This window comes from Pezoporus wallicus, unplaced genomic scaffold, assembly GCF_028554395.1.
Source record: "Pezoporus wallicus isolate ANWC-B61680 ecotype Strahan unplaced genomic scaffold, APGP_CSIRO_Pwel_v1 contig_3820, whole genome shotgun sequence".
NCBI classification, from domain to species: Eukaryota; Metazoa; Chordata; class Aves; order Psittaciformes; family Psittacidae; genus Pezoporus; species Pezoporus wallicus.
The window spans coordinates 177,476-195,778 of record NW_026643060.1 but is presented as its reverse complement, the minus strand read 5'-3'; the positions used below and the strand labels follow the sequence as shown (position 1 = coordinate 195,778).

The 18,303-nt window shown below is 37.7% G+C and overlaps 2 protein-coding genes across 3 annotated transcripts in view; both read right to left on the bottom strand.

Annotated features, from left to right (window-relative positions):
* The window catches only part of TERB1 (telomere repeat binding bouquet formation protein 1), a 24,177-nt gene extending 20,077 nt beyond the window's left edge, over nucleotides 1-4,100 (bottom strand). Inside the window, 2 exon segments of the mRNA XM_057396587.1 lie at nucleotides 1,089-1,147; nucleotides 3,989-4,100. Of these exon segments, the coding sequence (XP_057252570.1) occupies nucleotides 1,089-1,122 (34 nt within the window). The 5' untranslated portion in view covers nucleotides 1,123-1,147; nucleotides 3,989-4,100.
* Nucleotides 3,945-18,303, bottom strand: NAE1 (NEDD8 activating enzyme E1 subunit 1). Of its 2 annotated transcripts, XM_057396580.1 has the most exons (20): nucleotides 18,188-18,303; nucleotides 17,070-17,173; nucleotides 16,914-16,974; nucleotides 16,016-16,046; nucleotides 15,490-15,561; nucleotides 15,092-15,171; nucleotides 13,901-14,010; nucleotides 13,422-13,531; nucleotides 12,789-12,851; nucleotides 12,446-12,509; nucleotides 11,249-11,340; nucleotides 9,913-9,972; nucleotides 9,684-9,817; nucleotides 8,391-8,466; nucleotides 8,015-8,054; nucleotides 6,897-6,983; nucleotides 5,805-5,897; nucleotides 5,263-5,377; nucleotides 5,138-5,187; nucleotides 3,952-4,148 (listed from the first exon to the last, which is right to left on the bottom strand). In XM_057396580.1, exons 1-20 carry the CDS (start codon nucleotides 18,274-18,276, stop codon nucleotides 4,039-4,041), a joined length of 1,641 nt encoding a protein of 546 aa, XP_057252563.1. In that variant the 5' UTR covers nucleotides 18,277-18,303; the 3' UTR covers nucleotides 3,952-4,038. The 2 variants fall into 2 exon arrangements, with proteins under 2 accessions (XP_057252564.1, XP_057252563.1); XM_057396581.1 differs by lacking the exon at nucleotides 6,897-6,983 and having other exon boundaries at nucleotides 3,945-4,148; nucleotides 18,188-18,277.

The window sequence follows — 18,303 nt, the reverse complement described above, 5'->3', positions numbered from 1 at the left end:
CTCTTCTTTATGATCTTTACTAGTATTACAATAAACCTGCCCAAAAACGTAGTATGTGTTTTTGAAGTAAAAAAATGTGAGCAAATATGGACCTACACCATTTCTCTCTATCCACAAGTAACAAACATACATATGAAAATATTCCTTTCCGTAGTTTGTTATTCAAGCATGGTGTCTGTAAGCGGCGAGAAGCAAGACACGCCAACCCAATATGGGTGATAAGCAAACTTCTACTTTATTTGTGGCGCACTTCGCTTATATCCGCATGGTGTTTAGCACACCTACTAGTCAGAACAGTATTGGTTAGTTCTACACAGCTTCCTTCACATTCTCCTCCCACATCTGGTATCCGGTTACCTGTGAGGCCTACACCTTGCTTTGCTTGCACAAGGCCTCTAAGGATCCATGGCCTTGCTGTTGGAGCCATTCTGCAACAGGTGTCCTTTGCTAAAGTTACAGCCCCCTTTTCATATTTCTGGCCTTTAATTACTAGTAACAGTCTTAGTAAATGAGATGCAACAGCAAGGTGCATTAAGGGTATTTAAATGAGTAAAACAGAACCATGAAAATATTCAGAGTGAAAATAGAATTGCAGGAATCCAACAAAGCAAGGCTCACTATATGGTATTTACTTACAGAAAACTTAATCCCTTACCACAGCAGCTAGAATCTTAAATTGTTATATTAGTAAGTGAAGACAAAACATTTTCTGGGCAACTACACACAAGCCTAGGTAGGTAGACACTTTTGAGAATCTGTTTCTTAGTTGTATGGGTATAATAAAAAGACTTATTTGATACTTATTTGTGATAGCAACCACAGATTTGTAAACCTTTTTAAGACTTGGGGTTTCTTAAAGAAGTTTAAATACAATAAAAATGTAGGTTATTATTAGGAAAACAAGAAGTGACTGTTGTGGTATTGTCTACTATCTGCAAGTTTGTCATTACATTTTCCAACACAAAATTTGACACGGAAAAAAAAAATTTCCCCAATACCTCATCACCCATGACAAATCTATCACAGCCCAGTAAACCTTTGTAAAATTGATGCAGGTAATAAACGACAAATTATGTTGAGCATCTTACCACACTGTTTTTTCTGCCTCTTTTGAGTTTCCATTTTTGGTTGTATCTCTGTTCTTGCTCTACAACAGCAAGGAAAAAGTGTTTTCTGTTCAGATTAGCACCATTTGTAACACCATATGCAGTATAAACAAAATTTTTTTTCTTCAATACACTCTTTCCAGTTTTATGGTTTTACTCGGTCATCTGACACACAGTTTAATATGCTTTTGCATGGCAAAGATTTCCTTTGGAAATACAGTATTTTACAGTAACACTGCATTTGTAACTATCACGTTACTATCTTTTGAAAGTCAGCATTTTGCAGAGATCAAGTTGATTCCATGTGGGCACCAAATATGTCCCTGTCATTAAAAATATACCTAGTTCTATGTCATTACCACAATAAGTGTGATCCAATTTTCCTTGCAATAGGTTGCCAACTTTGTCATCAGCCAACAACTAGCAGTAAGACCACCAAGTAATGTTATGGAGACAGTCAGTTGTGTTCGATATCCACTACAGAACCTGCAGCCTCCTACTGCTACTCAGTGAGCCACTAAACCATAATTGTGTTGTTTCAACAGTACTGATCAAAACCAAAGACAAGAAACATGAACTGTTATTTCTTAAACTAAAGATTTATTTTAATTCACCAAAGAAATTATCACATTACATTAAGTATGCAAACCAGAAAACCCAACAGGGATTCTACATAAACCTAACATGCCAGCATCTGAAAGACTTGAACAGCAGAGTGAAACTGAGGTCTGGGAACAGAAAGATGGTCCCTTAAGCATCCCCCAGGACCCAGACACAAAAGATTGATGCAAGCACCACAGTAACCTATTTCAATCTCTCAAAAATTATCTATCTCCAGTTAGAAACTTTGTATGAGTGATAAATCCAGCTTAGTAATGGACTGGTTATCCTTCTCCAAGTAAAGCAAAGGCCATAAGAAAATATCACTGCCATCTTAATGAAGACAGAGAGGTCTGCTTTAGTCAGATTGTTCCCATTCTTTTCCTGCTTCCATTAGTTCAAATACTCTGCATTCATCCTTACAATGGCATTGATGAAGTGTGTGTTTTGAGAGGGAATGTTTAGAGTTCATCTTTCTTTGCCCTTTCAGAAGTGATAATACACATAATTTAATTTTCTTGCAAATCTAACCCTGCCACAACAGCAGAAAGCTTGCAAGTCTTCCTCACCTCTTTTGCCCCTACTGCTGGCCTAAAACAAAAACTATTCACATACTCCTCAACAAAAGAAAGGCTGCAAAACCAAGCTCACTTTGCAGCTAATTTCATTTCCACAAAATTTAATTAAATACACATGCATACAATTAAAGAGCCTTTAATATGAGAAAAACAAATAGTTTTTTAAACACTATAGAAAGATGTCTTGACCTCAGCTGGATCTTTTGCAACATATGGAAGGTACATAAAGTATAAGCCAGTCTACACTAAAATACAAATAGCTAATATCTGTTGTTGCATCACAGGCCAAAGATGAAAATATAAGTAACACAATCTGCTGCAGCAGACTTCTGGTAAATGCTGTGTGTAAAAGAAAATAATTACCTATCAATTACGAAAAATAACCCATACCATCCCATGAGAACTAAAAAAATTCCACTCTTATAGCAGCACAGATAAATTCAAGCCCCTGCACAGCCACACCAGGCTAAGAACACCCAGTCTCAGGGGGACTTTTCCTTTTAAAATCCTATGGTCAAAGTCACTGCAGTGAAGGAAGTCGGGATAGTTGGTGTCCCGCTGAAACCCAAAAGTATGCCAGCAGCTGAGGCTGCGCTGCTACCTTTGGTGAAACGCCTCAGCACGGCAGACCTCTGAAGTCCTCCACTGCTATTTTAGCAATGTTTCCACCCCCATCCCCTTACACAATTCAGAACTCACTATCAGAGCTCCACGCTGAAGTCTTAACAAGTACTCCAGATCACCCCAAATACAAAAAGGAAAAAATATTTAACTTTTTTTTCAAAAGAAGAGCCAACTGTCTACAGAGGAATCATTTTTCTGCCAGCTTTCGGGAAGCGTGGGGAGTATCACGAGGATGTGAAACAGGGCACATCTACCTGTCGATCCGCAATAGCAGCGACTCTGCTCACACACCAAGGCGCTCCGGGCCGTTCCCGCCGCCCCCCTGAGGAGACCACCCGCCCGCGCGCCTTTCCCGCCCCGCCGCGCGGCCCCTCAGGAGCGCTCTGAGCCGGGGTGCGGTCGGGCGGCTCCTCGCGGGCACCGCGGCCCCTTCCAGGCTCCTCTTCCGCCACCCGAACTGGAGCGCGGCTTCAGGCCCAGGCCGGGGCGCAATCACTCGGTTTCCGTGCAGGGTTCAGTGCAGTGTTGGAAACTACAGCAACACCGCAAACCGCAGTGAGCCATCATCTGACATTTGCCGGACACCAATGGCGTAGGACAAAGAACCTTTTAGCAGGTGAACAGAGCTGCAAACCAAGCTGTCTGGAATGCAGTCCCTCTCCACAGCCTCCCTGGACTCTGTAAAAGGTGGTGCACCTTTCCCTAGCTCTTCTCACAGCTGGATCCTCACTCTGTAATAGTTACAGTGGCATTTTTCAACCTTTTGGGAGTCCTCTCCCCTCAACCTGAAGAACAGCTTTTACAAGAAGAAAATTAACCTGTAAAAAGCAGCCCTGCTGCAAATCAGGTCAGCCAATTTGTAAATCCATGTACCATAACAGAGAACAGCTTCTGCTGTTTTCTTTCAAAGGTGGATCTGAAAAGTCCAGATTAAAGACAAAAACATTATTAAATTAGGTTTTGGTATGATTTTTTTTTTTGTCCCCAGGGGAGCTGGGGGGGGGGGAATCGTTACAAATAAAGGACCTTTGATTGGTGGGTAATATGGAACAGTCAGTGGTAGTACACCACAGTATTTACAGAACATTGCAGCAGCATTGCTTGGTGGCAAAGAGTGGAGCATCCTCATCTTACAGCTGGAAAGTCGCTGAAGTCTGTGACACACCACTGTAAATGTAAGTGTTATTAAAAATTACAAACTGCCCTGTAATGACTTTGATAACCTCCTGTGCAGCAGCTCCTGTAAAAGAAACGAAAGGAAAACAAGAAAAACAGATAAAAGGTGGTTAGCACTTTACGTTTAAAAGCCAGTAAAAGGATGTTATCTACAACTTGCTACACTGGAATTATTTCAGCAGCACCTGACACAACTCCTGGGGGGGGTGGAAATGCCTTTCAGTACTTCCCATATAGAAGAGGCTCAGACAATTCACTTCAGAAGTCAGCTTTACATATACTTTGCTGTATATACTTTCTCTCCATGTGCATACACACAGAGTACAAATGTGTGAGTTGTGACCTCGCTACATCAAATTAAGAGGTTCAATCAAAAAAACATGTACACTTGAAACTGTAAAATAAATTGTGATCTGTGTTCTCCTGTAGCATGAAATACTCTGCAATTTCTTCAGAAGTTATCTTTACATGTTTTCTAAAGCACTGCAAATACCAAGTTCACTTTATCAGAAGAATCCTACCTACATCCACTGAGTATTTAACATATAATTATCTTCAGCACCACATGAAATGAAATAAAGACGCTAAGATATATCAATTTTGAGCATGAATTTAAACATTTTGTTTTGATAATACCTGCAGGTAAGCAACCAAGTCTATTTACATTTAACAGACACTTAAATAAGTGTATTATGTTAAAGAAAAATGTGTACTCTGTTAAAGTAATAACTCCAGTAGTATTAACTCAAAGGCTTTTTCAAACATTTTATTTTTAAAGACAGTTTTAAGTTACTAGAATTGCTATACTAAGATTATTTATTTGGTTTATTTTGGTGACTTTAAACCTTCACTGTTTCCACTTTTTCTGTATATCAAAGGAGGTCACATCCTGAGAACCCAGAGGGAGCATTTTGCTGTAAAATATTATCTTGACAACAGTCTGTGATTATAACAGTTACAAAGTAATTAAAACAGTGAAGATTTGGACTCAAGCATGTACTGCAACAGGCTGGTTTGTTTCTATGTACCTTAGAAATACCATGGCATTCTTACCTCCCACAAGGGCAGCAATAGCATGTGGCTCAGCAGCTCCATAGCGACAACTGGATAGCAAAGTAACAGTTAGTATTTTGGGGTCAGTTTTACCAACAAAGTGACACTTCAGATAGAATACTTACAACTCTTGAAAATAGTCATCTTTCACCACTACAGACAGCCCATGTTCTTGCAAGAAACCAGCAAGGCATGATTTCAGTTTTCCAGTATCATCTTCTACCTGATAGTTGCAGACACCTAGAAAATAAGTTAACTGGTTCACAACAATAAGTTAACTGGTTCAACACAATTGCAATGCCATATTCAAAGTTAATGGATTTAAATGGCACCACAGTATTTTTCTGAAAAGTTTCTTAGCCAATTAATATATTAATATGAGACTAATAATAATTGGATATTCTGTTGATGTGACTCATGACAATGACAAATCACTGCACAGCTGAACCAATTCATAATCCATGCAACCCATTTCAGTAGTATCAATTCAGATACATCCTTTAAATTCCCTGACACAAAATTCTCACTTTAATTTTCACATTCTTAAAGTTACGTTAATATATAAACAAACCCTCAGCTAATAATATAGTTTATAACTAGTATTACAGTAAGCATTTGATGTTTATATTTCTTTTGATGATGTTAAGTAACTCTGGTATTTACATACCTGGGTATCTGCCATACTGCTTATAAAATCTATCTACAGCTCGCAGCATCAAGTACAGAACTATTTCACTGTCTGGGTTATCCATATGGGAAACTGAAAACAGCAAGAGAATGGATTAGCTGGTACAGACAAAACGGAAGGGGAAAAAGAAAACTATTTTAATTACTTTAAATCAAGTATTTCCCATATGCTTAAACTGTGACAGCCACAGTAAAAAGAAGTTTTAATGAAAAAAAACCCTGCAACTAAGAATCTCAGTATGTCAACTCTCAGATACATGATTTTGACTCCATAGCATAGGACAAACCATACTGTATGTATCTGACATACTGTTCTTTGAAGATACGCATGTTTCAACTCTGACAGCTGCTATAAAATTAAATAGGATAATGCTTAGTCATAATTTGGGGATTTGAAATGCATCTTTCATACATTTAACTGCAATGACTATAACTACAAAGAAGGTCTTAACTCCCTTAACATACATATAGCTCAGTAGTCTTTCTGAACACTATTACTTAAATCACATTGTGTATTAACAACTTATTCAAGAAGCTTTCACTTTAAATTATAAATATTCTAAAAGGTATGTAAGCACAAAATGTATACACTCTGCATATGCATTTTGTCCAAAATATTCAGGGAACTTATATATGCTTAATTTAAACTTTGATTAAAAGTATTTCCAGCTTTATTAGTATTATTTATTAATTTATGACGGTTAAAAAATAAAATGTAGCATTAAGTAACTAGTTTGCTAGTTCACATACTGAAAAGGTAAGCTGAGAGTGGGCAAGAGAATTATTCTCATATCTTCAGTCAGGTGAAAACACCTTTCCAGCTCTGTCAGAAATAACTGAGGTACAGAAAAGTTTGCAGAAAGCAATGTTTTACTCATATTCTATCAAAAATAAAGTCTTTCAAAATCAAATTGAATTCAACACTCTAGACTTAAAAACCCCATACTTCTAGTTGATGCCAAGTTCTGAAACGGCATGATGAAATAAAGTTTAACATACAAGTCTTTCTGATCACAAAAGCATTTCAAGTTGAAAATTCAATTAAAAGTATGCACCAAAAAGGTGTACTTACTGATTTCATCCTTATTAAAAGTGTTTAAGCTGTATTCCTCAGCCAGAGATCTACATCGCACTACCCGGAGGAAAGCAGCATTAGTGCCTAAGCAGAGTGCAGAAAGGAGAATTTTACCCACTTGAAAGCATCACCAATTACTAGCTCTTTTTAACTCTGTATCTCTGATATGCTAAACATGAAAGGCAAACTCATGATAATTCTATTTAACACTTTTCTGTTTCTTCCAGTAGCTTGCAGTAATAAAATCTGTTAAGCTACATTTAGGTCTATGATCACAAATATGTTAGTGAAATACGTTGTGCTGATTTAGGTCTAGAATCTACACATATCTGCCACATTAATGTAACAGCTCACAAAGTGCGTAGCTCTTCTACAGCAATTCATTAGCCACAGCCAGCAACTTCACGTTTTCCCCTTCCATGCTGCAACTGAACACGGGTTCTTTTGATCTCCTGAAATACCTACTGCTGCCTCACATACTCTCAATGAATATTCTAACAGCGCAGCTTTGAGCAAGAAAACGCTCTTCTCCAGTGTCATGGCTGTGAAACAACCTGAAGTGCAGCCACTGCCTTACCGCTCAAAAAAGATGAACAGCAAGGTTCTCAAACCCCCAGCAAATGATCTATGAACACAGGGGCAACATGCTCTTCTCTATATGCTTATAGAGAAGTTTTCCAGTTGCAAGTAGACTTAGCCAGGCTGCACTTCAGACATGTACACACACCCAGAACAGACATAACCTAAAATGCCACCAACAGGACTACTCACTGCATCACTGTTTTACCTTTTCAGACTACCACTTTACAAGGCCCACACTCCAAAGTCAGTAACACAGAATGGGCAATAGTGATTGGGTACTAATCACAGAAAGCAGAGGATACCTGCTACCTCTTGTTTAGACCTGAAAAAGTATCATTAAAAGCTAACCTTTACAGACTCACTACTGAAAGGTGCTGAACATTCGCTACTTCAAGATGATGGATGCAAGTGCTAAGAACTTATTTGAAAAATTCAGATATTAAATTACTGATTAATAGCTACAGGATCATTCAAAATTTTCTAATTATTTTATTATTTGCATAAACACAGCAACAGAATTCAAGTATACTCACAGAGCAATTTTAATTCTCTCTCTGAAATGGATTCAGGTGCCTAAAAGAGAGCATATGTTTAATTGCAGTACATACAATGACGAGAGAATTTATGTTTTCAAAGTTACTAATATGTTTATTGTAAAATAACTAATTCTTGTAAAAAAAGGACTTTTTACATTGTAAATAATCTATCACTGTATGCTTTTTACATGACCAAACCAAAAGTGGGAAAACAGGCCAAAAATACTAAATTTCATTACAACTTACTTAAGCCTTTTAAAGAGAATGATGTAATTTAGCCTTCTCATCTCTGTCTCCTGTGACTTATTTATCTACAGAATGTCAGGGAAAAAATATTTGTATCCTGTGTGAACAGCCACGCATTTGTAATTACCTTGCCTAGGGACTGTAGCAATTTAGCAGCATGGTTACCCACAGCCGCAATATCCTTCTTTGCTTTTTCACGGTATCTGTTAATAATAAAGAAGTCTTAATAACTCAACAGCACAATTGCACAGACAGTAAATGTAAGTCTTCTGCACAATACTGCTTCATTTTAGAGATTAAAAAAAAAGGAGGAAGAAGCTGCCAAGAAAATGTGGTAATACTGTAAAAAACACTTTTAGGCCCAACTATTTGCATCATGTCCAGGATGCACAGGAATCCTAAGTTCATGTTGAGGATACCTGCGTTCAAAGATGACCTTCCTAAAATATTGATCCACACTGATGCTGTTTAGAATTCGTAGTTAATGTTCTTCCACAAAGTCTCTGCCCTTCCTGATCTACCTGGCAGTCCCTTCAAAGGGCATTCATTAGTATTTAGAATTAAGTATTGAAGAGTGGGGTTGATTGAAGAATAGGGTGGATTGAAGAATGGGGTTTATTGAAGGTTCGTAAATAAGTAACCTCAAGAACCTTGGGCTTTGCTAGCAACTATAGAGAAAATGAAAATTACTAAGATAAACTTTGCCAGAACCACCTGGTGGTTACTGATATGACAATGATCCTAAAACAAAGTGATGAAGAAATAACCACCGGGGGTCCGAAAGCCCACTACCACATCCTTGTATGCATACAGGAGGCATTGTCTAAGAAGTACGATGTAATGTATATGATCTAATGAATAGGTATGTTTAAGGACAACATAATCACAGCCTGGTTGATGCCTGAGAGAGACACGCTTGGAGGAGCTATCACCCGTGTCTCCTGGCGCCGCAATAAAGAATAACTGCTTGTCAACTTAAAACTTTGTTGGCAAGTTCCTGGAGTTTTCTCTGAATCAGTATTGAGGAAAACAGAATTTCTGCAGCCAGGTAAATATACACATTGAAGACAAAAAACAAAGGCTGTGTTTAAGCAACAGTTTGCTTTGGACAGCAGTAGCTGGGCTATGGTATCTACTACCTACAGCAAGGTCTTTACTAGATCTGTAAGTAAGGGAATTGGTCACTTGCTACACAACCTTAGGAAACAAGGATACACTGAAGACTTCTGTCCTCGTTCCAAACAGCAGACAATCTATACAGGGAGCATAGTTCCAGGCTGTCATGCTTCCCACACCCCTCCTCACCCCAGGCCCACATACATTCTTATTTCAAATACAGCAATTCACACATTTTGTGAGGTCTGAAGTCATCACCATTTATTATCACTAGTAACTATTAAAAAGAAAACAGTATACTTACACATTTTGCAATTCGATAAATTTACTGGAGTCTGCTATCATATCAGGAATACTGCCCCGGACAGGCAAGCTTCCTTGCCCCTCATTTGCCACAAATTCCTTTATAGCTCGAGCCAATATCCAGAAGGAAGGTGACTGCAAATGCGCAAGAGACAATCATGTACAGAGATGTTACTTATGATGCTTTGTCTGTATTTAAGTCCTACTGTTTACCCTTAGCTACTCATTACCTGCTCTGTGAGTTTTATGCAGCAATCATCATTAAAAATCTCTTCAATGCCTTTTGGAATCTATGAAGAATTACAAAAAAGAGAGGTTATATGTACTTCACTTCTGATTTCTTGAATTATCTCAACACTCATTATATAGGTGAACCAACTCTAAATGACTTCAGTTTCATACCAAAATTTCCTATGGATCTTACATAGTCACTGCTTTTAATATTTTAAATAGTAGCAGTGCCTGAGAAGAAGGCACATACTTCTGATCAAGATTACCACAAACAAAATCTCACCTTATTTCTACCTTTTATTGGGAAGATTTAAAAAAAAAAACAGTAGCAGCATCAGCAAAAGGTAGTACCAGTGCCAGCTGCCATCCTACTTGTTAGAGACAGAGCAGCAAAAAGGCTGGAGAAGTAAAAAGAGGCTGTAAAAGTAAGAATGTTTTGACTCCTTAACTGCTGCAGTTCAGTCTGCCACATAAATTGAAATAAACCATTAATATCCTGGGACACGGTTTGTAGTGGCCCAGGTGACAGCACTAAGCTTTACCTGCTGCTTTCTTGGGAGACTTAACATGACTGTCCAAGCAAGGATCAGCACAGTTCAAATAAAAACGGAATGTAAATTAAAAAGAACCACGTAACATGCTTTTATTCCATGTAGCTTTAGCAATTTACCATGGCTGAGAGATTACAAAAATCAGAGCACAATTCTAAACCATGAGTTACTACTTCAGGATTAATGAAAAACAATGAAGACTTCACTTTGAATGTTTCTAAGCTTGATCAGTTTAGGAAGGAATTTCATAACATGTTTCTTCAAGAGGAAGGTACTGAGTTTGCTGAGTCAGACATCCCTTAAAGCCCTTCATTTCTACACAGAGTAAATACTATAGCAACCTGCTTCAACATAGCACAATTTCAACAAATGCTTTTCAAGTCTCTTTCCTAGCCACGTATTTACATCAGACATCACCCACACCAGTGACTGGTAATTCTTCACAATTGTACCAAGCACTTCACAGGTCTTTTAAGAAGTAAGCTGTAAAAGTCTACAACAGGAACACACTACTAATGGACTCTGGTTATTGACTCGTTCTATACTTGAATTCAAGCCTTCAGGAAGGAAACGTAGCTTCCCTGCATGAGAAGGAAACAGAAGAATTTCCATAAACTACAGTGCCACCTAGTCTAGAGCTGGTTTACATTATTTCAATTCTAAAAATTGCACTAATCCTGTTTTACCTAAATACAAATGTTGCAAATGGAATTCCTGCCCTATATGTGCATAGTATGTCCTGAAAAAACACAAAAGCAGTTCTATCTTATCATATGTTTGTTACCTCTGTAGTATTTAATGCTGTGTTCACATTTTTTATAGCTTCTTCAAAGTTTTCCTCATTTTCTGGGGCCCCATTTTCATTCTTTAAGATACCTTATTGAAAAAAATATAATTAAAAATACGCAATCCCCTGACTTACACCTTCTTTAGGTCTTACCAACAGAGCAGACTGGCTTTGAATGTATTTGTGGCATAACAGCTAATCAGCATAGAACTGAATTACCGATAAGATGTACTGATAAAACTACCTACATGTACATTCTGCATATGATTAATTTTTCTATGATGTTAAATAGAAGCTACTTACCGTAAAAATACCAGTTTGCGTGAGAAAAAGCTTAATAATCACTAAATTAGCATAGATGGGGGTAAAGAGGTAATTCAAGTTTCTTTCCCATCCCTACTTGTGTTTTGTTGGGGTTTTTTGCTCAATTTTGGCAAACACATATGAAACCACACAGCAAGCCAGACCAAGAAGCGGACTCCACTAAAAACCTAATCTAACCAGAGGTAATTACTACAGCTAGGGTGAGTTCCCTAGTCCAACCTGGAGATGAATTCTTGGCAATTTGCACAAAGGCCAGCATTAAGAGAGCAAATACCAAACTTTCAGTTCATGTTTTTATTCTACGATCACTTAATGTATTTCTAGATCTTAAAAATGCCTCACTAATTTTAGCACCCCCAAAAGGAATTAGATTGAAGCATCTGCAAAAATTATGTCTGTTCACATACTGATTACAGTCTATTTCAATAGCTACACCATCCTTCTCTCCCTCTGAACTGGTCATTTTGAGATGCAACAATCAGCATGTCTTCTTGTCAACTGACCAATCATCTACCTGCAGCTGTTAACAATTACAGTGTCAAAAGCCATCTGCTTTCCTCTCTATCACATTTTCCATATTAAACATCAACATTTTCCACAAGATTTGCTCTTAATGCCTGCCCACCCGAATGAAAACATACTCTTGATGTTAAAAAGCAAGCAGTATGAAACACTGCCAAACTGCATTTACAAGCTAGTCTCAGATCTTAAGACCCACCTGTATAAAACAGTAATTTAGTGGATCAGTCATTTTGCATATGCCATCAGAATTTTAATAACTTAACCCTGACAGAATTTCTGATTATTTCCACATACTGCCTTACACATTTCTGCCAGTATGAGTAAGTGAATTCTAGGACATATATTTACCTTGCCGAATCAGTTGTCTGAAGGCTTCTTTTTCTTTGTAACTCTTAGGAAACTGTTCATTTTTCTAAATTAAAAAAAAAAAAAAAAAAGAAAACCACACTAAACAGATTTTGTCTTTAAAATATCTACTTCTGGCCTCATGAGCATCCAGGCTGATGAACTCTAGAAGTCCGCCACTGTTCATATACATTCACTTGTATTTCAATTAGTAACGTTTTTTTAATGATTCCACCTTATTTTCTGTATTTGCCAAAACAACAACCTACTTTAGGAAAGACATATCTAAAGTAATAATAATAACAATAAAGATAAGACTGATGACTTATCCAATTTTGCAATATACCTCATTGAGCCATTTTGTTAGATACTTGGCTATAATCACAATCCATGGAGTGTGGCTATGGTCCTGTAATTGAACAGCAGAGAAATCTTTGTCAAGAGAAAAGATAAAAAAAAAGAAACAAATTAAAAACCTATTTGAAATGTAAACTAACATCCCTTCCACTACTCTAAAGACACAGGACATGTTCCAGGTTCAATTCAGAAATAATGTTCTCATCAAATTACTATTCCTTTACTTCAAATAAGGGTGTCTGCACCAAGCTCCCCAGTATTTTTCTTTGGAGTGGAACTTCTGCTATGCACAAATATCCACACTGCAAAGTTCGGCAGCAGTAGGTAATCATAAAAATTAAAAGGAAAAAAAACAACCAACCAAACAAAAAAGATAGGGGATTTAAGGGGAATCAATCTTAAAAAATCAAGTTGTTCAAGAACGTTCCTTACTTCCCAAGACCCCCATTTGCTTAAGATTTAAATGCAGACTGTAACACTTCAGGCACAGGCCAAAAACAGTACTTCACAAGTGATTCTACAGTTGCCTATGTTCAGGCACCAAAAAAAGTCATCTGCCAAGAGTCATTTTCACAGAATCCCTGTTCTGTCCTCAAAAACATAGTGCAAACCACATATCAACCTTTCTGTCCATATGATCCAAGTCGTAAGACTGAATGTGTTCCCTCAGCTCCGGAAACTGTTTGTCCAGTCTCAGATCTTCTAACTTATTGTCAGGATGAGATTCCACAACTGTGAAAAAAAAAATAAATTACACAACACTTCAGTTTTATGTCCAGCTTCAGAACAGAGCTATACATCAAATACAGTGCATTATCTGCTGGTTCAACTACTTGATTCTCAATATGAGTGTTTTCTGTAAGTTATGTTTTATGTCAGGATAATCTCTAATTTTACTATTTGTTGCAGTCCGTAATTTCTATACATTTCTCAAAGAATGGTCCTGGTGATGAAATGCAAACTACATAAAACTTAACAAATACTAAATACATCACAAGACAAAAAAAAAAAAAACAAACAAGATAAAAAACAATCAAAGGGACATTTACACATTGAAGCTTTAAACATTTTAGAAAAGTTTATCTCAGAAGATCCTCTAACCTGTATGTTCTTTAATAACAATTCTCATATAACCAACCAGCCCATAAGTCCTGCAGACCAGCAGAGGAATGTTAGAATTCCAGAGAAGTTCAGCCAAGCGCAGCAACATACTGTAAAGAAAAACATTTTTTGATTTGGGTTTTTTTCAGGACAATAATTACCTATAAAATCAACTCTTACACAGGTTAGTTAAGAAAGGTCTCCTCAGAGAACTCTAATATTATGATTCTAAACACATATAAGGTAATTTTATATGTAAATTTACTAGGTTAGGAATATGTTTATCCATTAGCTTACTCAGATTTCACTCCACCCTCCCAAATGCTTCATATATCTAACTAAAACCTTCAATGAATTGTGAAAGAAAGAGAAGAATTAGATCCATGTGTTGCCCAAAGGTAAGTTCCAGCAGAGGCAGCTCTTATCAGAGGCTTCTGAATAGCACATAAGAAATTCATGCTATTCACTAGGGAATCACCTCTTCAGAAAGTCAAGTTGGCTCTTATTGCTATAAGAGAGAGTACTTCTAACTCCTCTGTAAGTAGGTGGAAGGAGAAAATTTATAAAGTACGAACAACGGCCACTTCCTTACAGAGCAAGTTCTAACTATTCATTTATCTAGCAGCCTCTTGCCTGTGTGGAGGCAGCTGGACTACTGAAAGAGATACATGCTCTTCTCTCCCTGAGAGCTGTCATTTTCTATTTGCACCTTCTACCAGAAGGCAGCATGCAAAAGGCCTCTCAGCATGGTTAGCCAGTTAAAGAAAAAAACACAAAAAATAAAATAACTTCTGGAATTAACAGAGACATATATACGGGACATATAATTACATTCTTGGGTAAACTGGAAAGGCTTATACAAACGATAAAATGCATTTGCAAAAATCTAAAGGTATCACAGACCCTATGATCTGTTAGGTTTTACATAAGAATACTACTTGTTATAGTAATTTTAAACCAGAAATATCTTTCACTTCAGAGGAGTACTTGACATAGGAAAATACACCTGGAGACAGCATCTAGTAGTCAGCATCTGAAGAGGATTTTAAACTGTAAAAAAGCCCATGGGAAATGCCATCATTTACTGCAACATTCCTTCACAATGGCACAGTTCTGTTTTGCATCAGTTTTCCTGCAAGAATTTGCCTACAGTTAAAACCTGCTTTTACAACTGAAGGAAAACAAACATACCTTTCTGAGAGTTGTGTTGCAACCACCAAGTTAAAACAATTGAAAAAGGAAGGGTTATTGTCTAAAAGTACTTCTGGACTCTAAAAAATAGAGAAAAAATATGCCAGGAAGAAAATAGAGAAAAAGTATGCCACTGTGAGAATTTCTGAATACATAGCAAGTCTGTTCAACAGTGAATATAAAAAGTTAAAGTTACAAAATGATGATGAAGTTACAAAATAATGTTTAAAATAAATATATTGACTTTTTGCAAATAAATTAAGATGTTCTTCCTCAAATGATGTTTTATCATGAAGCTACTTAAACTGCAATGTTACAAAGACAATATACAGCTATTATTTCATACTTTTATCACATTGTGTAACAACGATACATGCAACTAATTTAGGAAAACAAACCTCTTCGACATAGTTTCCAGAAACATCATTATTCAATTCTTGCAAGAGCTCAGTGGCACTCTGGCCACGATTCTGTTTCACAAGAATAAAAACAATGTTTAGCCTCTTCAAATGTGATTTATCCAGTACATCAGTAATACCTATGTTACATGCTAAAAAAAACCAAAACAACTAAAAAAAAACCCCAAAATTTGTTTCTTGTACCCTACAGTTTCTGTGATTTTTTTCCCCACATTTATGTCTCTTAGCTTCACTCTTTAAACCACAATGCTCTTCCACCTTATCCTTACAAAGACTTTCTTAACCATACCCAGTTATTTTTTCCATTCAGTCTAGCCATAACTAAATTTATCTTTTCACTTATAAGCAACTAAAAAGTAAGCATGGGGAATTTTGTCAAAAAAACAAGTAGACTTTAACCTACACATACATGTTTTTAAGCACTACTCATAATACTACATTTGAGTATTTACTCAATACTTCTGTGCTTTCAATACACCTGAAGTGACATCTATTATCTCCTTACCTTACCAACATGTTTTTTTTGTAGAAAGAAACTGAAAAGGAAAAAAAGAGTTATATGTGAATTTTTATTCTGCACATCAACAACATTAAAGCTACATTTTGTAGCGCAGAACATGTTGTCAACTCATACACAACAAACCAAGCTGTTCCTTAAATCTTCTTTTCTGCTCCCCACCACTGTTATATTTTCCTAAGAAAATCTCCTTAAGAAAACTTTTTGGTACCCAAGCCACAAATCTGGCAAATAAGGCCTGCCAAACTCCTCTGAAAGCCAGAATCATACTGCAGACTTGTAAGTACTAATTTCATCATGTAATGGAATATTCTTCCATCTCATACAACCCCTGTAACCACAGATACTTTTGTAGGTATCTACCTGAGCCATAACAGAAAGTGATCTAGACTTAGTAAACAAATTATTTTTACAGGATGTCTAAAGAGCTTCTCATCCTTCCCCCTGCTGCACACACTCTCTCAAAGCTATGAAAGTCAATAAATGGCTTTCAGTCACAGTTTCACAATGGTAAACTAAAGAAGAGTAAGTTATCTTCATCACCAAAATAAAAGAGAATACATTTAGCCATGCTGAAACAAGCAAATCTTGCACTGTCACCTCTCAAGACTGCAGCGAGCATGTTTTTTAAAAATATTTTTGAGTGAAGCAAATAGACCTGTAAAGTATAAAACCAGCAACTAAAAATATATGTCAAATTCAGCAGCTAACAATAGCAAAGCAACTGTGCAGGCTTCGTATGTCACCAACATCTAAAACCACATAAGACTTGGAGAAATATAGAGGCTTTTAAAATAATTTTATAGGATTAACAAGTATAGAGATGCAACTACTTATGAAAGCCTGTTACTTTTCTACTTGTAATAGAAATCAGTAACAAACTTACTTATTTCCAACATCTTCTCCAGAGACCCGATTCCCATCGACAATTGTAAAAGAACCAATACCTTGGGGGGGGGGAAAAATAACTATCATTAATATTTAGGTATGATGAAGCTACTAGAGGCATTACAAAGAAGATACAGAAAAGCTATCTAGTTACCTGGTAGCACCAAGTTTTTGAGTATTTCAGTCCCTGTTGCTGTTGCATTTATCACACAAACATGCGCAGATTCTAATGCTTCTTGTCCATGGTCACCCCACAGCCTATATTGGGATGGAAACCAAAACACGATGAAATGATTTCATTTCTGATTGTAAAGCCAACATAAAGAAATAAAAGACAACAGCCACCAATGGAGGCTAGCATACTACGTTCCATTCACTGATGACAGAAGCTAAACACAGTAACTAGAATAAGCTTTCCTTAAGAAAACTCACTGTGACAAACCTGAAGCTTTCTAAAGAGCAGCCCAATATATCGGTCATTTCATTTTCCCACTGTTACATCCTGTGAACATTCACGCCTTTTTTTTGTTTTAACATTTAACTTCTTCAAAACCAGCATGGATCAAAACATTCCTTACACAAATTGTGGCATGGAAACTGAATGCTTTCTTTTTCGTGAGTTTTACTGCAAACAATTTTTGGTTTTATATAATTTGTATTATGAGACACCGAACAGCACAAGCAGATGGAAATCAGTCTCGATGAGTTTGGCAATGTGTTGAAGACACCTATAACATAATATTCAGGCTGAAATCAGGACTTGACAGTACTCTGTCACAAACACCCCACTAATTTCATACGGACAGCAACTTTAGTCTCTTCAGCTGCAGAAAAGAAAGTTACTGAATATGCAAAAAAGCATGACCACTACCAAGACTTTCACACGTATACAAGCCTATGAGATTTACTCGGCACACCGGGCTCTCCACTGCAGCCCTTCTCCCATTTAACTTGTCTCCTTTCTGCCTTTCTCCCCTCTGACAGCACAGCCATTCACAGAGCCGCTCGGCGAACCCGAGAGGGCCCGGCCCGCCTGGGACACAGCCGCCGTCGCGGAGGCTCAGCGGCCCTGCCCGCGCAGCGGGGCGCGGCACCTCTCCTCTCAACCGGGCTCAGAAGAGGCCCGTGCTAGAACCAGCACCCAGAGCCGGCAGTAGCGGCCCGGCCTGCGGCGAGACACGGACCCCGCCACCACAGCAGCCCGCTGGCCGCCCCGTCGGCAGCCCCGCAAAGCCCGGGCAATCCGCAGCAGGTCGCGACCCATGGTACTACCTCAGCTGCCGGTCGTACCGCTGCTCCTTCATGCTGGCCTTGCCAGGCTCCGCCATTGCCGCACGCTCTTCACCGTACGCGCTGCTCATGCGCGAGAGGGACGACGCATGCGCGGA